Source organism: Ambystoma mexicanum, chromosome 2q, assembly GCF_040938575.1.
Source record: "Ambystoma mexicanum isolate Mex_15411 chromosome 2q, UKY_AmexF1_1, whole genome shotgun sequence".
Classification (NCBI taxonomy): domain Eukaryota; kingdom Metazoa; phylum Chordata; class Amphibia; order Caudata; family Ambystomatidae; genus Ambystoma; species Ambystoma mexicanum.
Genome location: NC_090924.1, coordinates 1215148729 through 1215154728, shown reverse-complemented (window position 1 = coordinate 1215154728; position 6000 = coordinate 1215148729). Strand labels below are relative to the sequence as shown.

Below are 6000 nucleotides of genomic sequence, written 5' to 3'. Positions count from 1 at the left end.
AGGTTGAAAATGGGTATATTTTGTTGGTCATTGGTCACTGGGATGACCGCCTCCTCTGTCTGGTTAGTCACCACCCGATTCCCTGGGGCTGTATCCATATTGATGGGCCCCAAAAAAAAGTGGGGTGGCAGTGGTAGGTAATTCCTTGAAATTAGCTGTTGGTTGCATCTGGTGTCGTCATCTGTTGCTGCTTCAATCTGACAATGTCACCCATCTCCTTCGGCCCAGGGGTCTAGATTGTGTAGATGTCGCCTCTTGCTCTATCCAGTCCTTCACCTTTTATGATTGACGCTGCCTCTTGTAAGCTATACTGCCTGTGTTGGTCCCACTGTGGGCTTTTGCCTCCTTGCACCATCTTTTTCATGTCAGTGATCATTTGTGTTTTACTTGGGTAAACTTCACTCTTCCTCGCCCCACTATGAGTAATGAAAACCTCTACTCTAAGACAGAGGTATGGGGACCAGAGGGGACTGAGTGGGGTTAAAAGGACAATGGGGACAACAATGGAGGGGGTGAATACCAAGTTCTCCCAAGGCTATCACCACTAATCCCATGGAGGGTTTCCCTCCCCCAGAAGATCCACCCGATTAGTACCACCCCCAGGGGGACTATCTGGTAGCGGCTTCACCTCCCTGGCCTCATGGGAAGGTGCTTCCCTGCGACAAAACCATGAGATTCATCACAGAGGCCTAAACAAGTTTGGGGTTGATTTTAGTTTTGCGCAGAAGGGTCGTGACCAAGATGTCTGTGCTGTCCCTTTTGACATGGGTCCAAGCCTGATATATATATATTGTCTTTCCACACAAAGGCTGAAAAACTATGGTCTGAAAGGTTGTACAGGGCAATGCCAGTGGTTCAGAGTCATTCTAAACATTCCAGGCATCACTCTTCAGTTTTGCATAAAGCACTCATCCACCAGCCAGACCCATAAGAAACATTTGGAGACTTAAGAACAGACTGCAATGGGGAGATGGTATAGGACTCAGAACACACTAAGGAGGGGCTGCGTGTTCAAAACCAGTGATCCATTCCCAGTGGGAAGAACTTCTGGCCAACGCCTTGTCTCTACTGTGATGTGACTATTGGGCCCACAGATGCCAAAAGCAAAAAGCAGGCCAGGGGGACATGGGTTTCACCACTGCTGAGTTGCACATGCTGTACTGAAGAGGATAGACCAAATCACGTAAGGATGAATCAAGGATAAAAGCAGGGGCATTTAAAAGCTCAGAAACACTTCCTCTTCATGAAACAATATTAATAGAGCTGGAACGGGTAGGAGACTAATTTCCCCTCCCATTAATGGCTAGACAACACAGATGCCTATGTGAGGGTTTTCCACTTGATAGGGGAAGTGGGCCAAAATGTGGCAGAGTCCTCAAGTGAAGGCAAAAACTATCAGATGTATAATAATCCATCATCCAACATGGCACAGCCAGAGTGGTAGATAACCTAGCCGGACCAAAAACAATGTGGCACTCAAGGGAAGACTTTAAACCATTTTGTATTGGGGCTTTGGCTGCCCCCTCAGAGCATACAGACTGAAATGGCCTCATCCTAAATGGAATGCCACTTTCTGGGGTGAATCCACACTTGCAGTGTTGAAATGCTGCTGTCTTGTTTCACTGATCAGTACAGGGGTACAACGTCCTTTCATCGACATCTATTTTTCGATGGGTTTTTGTAACGAGTATTTCTTACCGAAGGAACTCTAAAAATATAGGAGATGGGGGTCAGGGGAGGGTCAGGAGGATTGAATAAAATACAGGATTGGGATTCGGGGAACACTCCCAAAAAAAATCAATTTCCATGAGTTTTTTCAGTAAACACCATTCAGAAAAAAATCAACTGAAATAAGGACTGTTGATGAAATGACATAGAACCAGTACAGAATGGCTGTTCTATTCATACACATGATGCAGGATGGTTCTCCTTGAACAGGGATGTGATTCAATATACAGATAGAAATTGGGCACTCCAACACCACACTGTATTGTAAAACTCAATACTCCAACTTGTTTTAACAGTCAAACAGGTGCATCCACCCAACCCCCTTTTTACAGCGTAAAGTCCACCTCCAAATACTGAATCCACTTTATTGTAACCCCAATACTTCGCCTAGCTCTGCTAGAACAACCCACCTCCCCTAACAGGGAACATTGGACTGTACACATTTTTCCCACACAATCTTGAACTGAACTGTGCAATGGTTGTTCCACATGAAACTATAGGCACAGAGAAAGCTGCCCTGGTCAAGTCTTTCCTCCAAGGCAGGAAATTGGGCTGCCTTCTCTTGACCAACAAGCAAAATCATAATTGTGCAGGTCTTTGTATTTCTCTGCTCCAAAACATTAAATTACTTCTGCAATGGCAGTTAGGAGAATTTTTAAACCCAACAATTTCAAACATTCTTAAAAACGTGCAATACTGTGCTCAATACTCATCCCTCCATCTCCCCTCCCTAGCTTGGACAGGCTTAAAATACTCATGCATAGGCAAATTGATGACCAACTACCCAGCAATTCCAAAATGTTGGCCAGGTCGGTACTATTCTATTGACCTGTATGCTCCTCTCCCGCCCCCCTTTGCTCCCTCACTGGATCAATCACTTCACTGGTATACATATGCCTCTGGCCTAGCATGCTAGCCATTGTAAATCATTAGGAATCTTCAAGGCCTAAGAATGAGATTGTACTCCCATGTTCCCTCCCCATCTTGAAGTGCTTTGAAGTACTCCACTTGTGTATACACGTTCTGCAAATAAACAATTACAATTTCCATTTATTTTATCCTTCTCCCAACATAACAAAACTTTTCAAATCAAATGTACACAATTTCAGACCATATAAATTGTAAGCTTTCACTTAAGACCACTGAACACTAACACTACTAAAAGGATAGACTTGAATCAATTGAAGACAAGTACAACACTGTTGAGATGTCAGCATATTTATGTGGATTAGAAAAAAAAACTTGGGAGTTCGGGGGGGAGGGGGACCATCAATGTTCAAAACAATAGGTAGCCAAATTTAACATACTTTTTTTTAAACAAAATTAAAATCGGGACATATGGTCAATGCCTTTTCTTCATCTGCACTATACCAATATTTACATTTTCATCAGCGTAGAATTCATGTTCACAGCAAAGCCCTTAATCATGTCTTGAGAATAAAGCAGATTGTCTAAAGCGTGCAAGACATGCTCTTAAATCTTCCCTGTGATCACCTTCACGTACATACCAACAATAATACTCGGAGAAATAATTTACACCAACCGGTCAACTGAGCATTTTACAACTCAAAATCATGAAAACAAAGCGCCAGTTTGTTGAATCATCACACAATCCCATTACACGAAACACTAGCTAATGGAAACACAATTTGAGGCATTCCTATTTACATAGTAGTTCGATTATTCCATGAGTAAAGGAAACCAACATTGTTTGATGTTAAGGAATTCTACCTCATGACTACAGTGCACACAGTTCTAATATAACAGTGTTTCTATTGTTTAGCATAACGTCACCTAATAACAGTGGAAAATCGGGTAGTTTCACAAAGGAACTTGTCAGTTTGATGTGCAAAAACGACATCACTATACTACAGGTGACTGTTCTAGAAATACATCCTTCATTCACTGCATTTATAACTGCATGGAAAGGCGATAAGGAGAAATATCGCATCACAACCAAAACACTGCAAAATATCATTAACTTAAATGGGGAGTAATGATGTGATCAATCTCCAGATTTTCTTTTTCTTCAAAAAATTGGTTCTATTTAGCAAATATAATCCATTGTCCCCGGGGAAATATCCTAGAAGGCCATTTTTCTCCAGATACTTGTATTTCTTTTCATGATGAGAAGTGCAGATTGTTCAGCATATGAAAGATTTAGTCTGATAAATTCAATTAAAGAAATGCACTAGGGTTTGCTCGAGGGTCCTTTTGGTTCCGATACCTGTAGGTCCACCATACGCCAAGAATCTGAAAGCAGGAGGAAAAGAACATTAAAATTGTGCCAACATTTAAGGTGCCACATTTTCTGTTGTAATCTTATTTGATGTCACATTTCTATCAACCATCGAATGACAAGCTAGTGCTAGGATTGTGTTAGGAATCAGACTTTCCAACTTGCTCTCTGCCTTCTTACATAGGTGTGGATGTGGACTGTCACTAGAGGGACAGTTTAACCAGACAAGACATTTACAAGGGAAGGGAGCTTATGGGTTATTTCCCTATTCTATAACCCCTGAATGTTCTAATCATGGACTATGGAGGGGAGGGGGCGATTCACTACACAAAATGTTTCATTGATTGGATCGATCAGCAAAAGCATCTAGTTAACAGATCAGGGGGCCACCTAGCCCAGTGAGCCCCCAACATGCAGCTCAGGAGCAACATTTTGCCCACAGCACCCTAATATTGTTGCTCACCAATTGCTTTGGGCCACTGTGTAGATGGCAAGAAGGAGAAGGTGATGCAATAAAAATGAAGTATAGGCGGAGCCAGGAAAAATTGGGCAAGTTAGCCATTCAGCTTGCTGTGGAGGATATATACCAGATATTCTACCGGTTGTCGGTGTGTTATAGTGCGTTATAGTAGTGTGCTGAAGGGCAAGTGCTGGACGGGCGATGGACTAAAGCACAGTCATTACAGTGGGTGGTCACTTGGGTCTGCTCTGCACAGGGAGCATGGTGGGAAGCAAATGGTTTGAATCTTGCAGCTACACATTTGACTGGTCTCATGAAGATCTAACTGCAAAAATGGAGAAGCAATAGACTTTTAGACCCACACTGCCCAAGCCATGTGGATGCTCAATGCATATTGACCTAATGAGGTGGCAATTGAGATAAATTGATCAAAAAATGTCTTAACACTCTACAATCTTTGCATCACTTAGGGCAGGATACATGACTGTAGCAGTTAGTACAGAAGGGAGCCAGGTTTATCAGTGGTTGCTATGATCGAGTGTAAAAGGAATGTTAGTAGAAGCCTGGTAAGTGCATAATGGACAAACGAGTGACATGTACACCCAATTGTCCATAATTACATTGGTTCCAAATATCTTTTTCTTTAAAATGTTTTTTTTTTTTACAGCCATAGCTTGTGTCCCTCATTCACATTTCATAACAGTTTCCATACTCCGATGGGCAAAGTTAATTATTTACATTCCCATGCTTGTGCCCTGATGAGTAATTGTCACCTTCGGTTAGTTTTCACAGTTTTTAGAAAGAAAAGGTGGCATGAATGCCCACCTTTCCACTAATAAATCATTTGCATAAGCCCCATTTTAACAGACAAGTTTTGTGTTTGATGCCATCATGCATTTTGTCAAACATGTTGCATATTCAGAGTAGTGTCCTGGTGAAAGTGTTCATTCTCTGATGCTTTGCTCATCTGGAATTTGGATAAAGGGACAATAAATGAGATGCATCCCCAATTATCCAAGATTTCATACAAATTACAACTTATTTACAATCAAATGAACTGTTAATTTTTAATTGACAAGCCAATAATTTATCCAAAATATAAAATGTAGAAATTCTAAAATCACTTTTAATGCTCCAATTTGTGACCAATATTTCGAGCCTGGTATGCTTACAATAGCACCGTTTGCCATTATGTTGTCCCATAGATGCCTTGTGTAATAACCCTGAAGCCCCAGTAAAATGTTGTGCAAACAATAAATCTTTGACAAGTGTTAAAGGTCTTGTGTGCTTAAAAATGTCTCGTTACCTTAGGGAGATGGACATGGTACAACTCATGCAAACCGACATAAAACATCTAGAGCGCCCAATAACGATGGAGGTCTTGAATGCAATCTCCCAGCTTCCAAATGGCAAAGCCCCAGGTGAAGATGGCTATACCATGGGGTTCTACAAGGAGGTTCTCAGGCGCCCTCCTGGGCCCCATGGAGAAGGTATATAATATACTGGAGACAATCCTTCAGCAAGGCACTTCTAACTAATACCCAAGGAAAGGAGGGACCCAGCACACTGCCCT

The 6000-nt window shown here is 41.9% G+C and overlaps 1 protein-coding gene across 1 annotated transcript in view; it reads right to left on the bottom strand.

Moving 5' to 3' along the window:
* Positions 1-2749: 2749 nt before the first annotated feature.
* The window catches only part of TSPAN13 (tetraspanin 13), a 183795-nt gene continuing 180544 nt past the window's right edge, over positions 2750-6000 (bottom strand). The window contains exon 6 of the mRNA XM_069648610.1: positions 2750-3981. Within this exon, the coding sequence (XP_069504711.1) occupies positions 3907-3981 (75 nt within the window). The 3' untranslated portion in view covers positions 2750-3906. The remainder of the gene's footprint in view (positions 3982-6000) is intronic.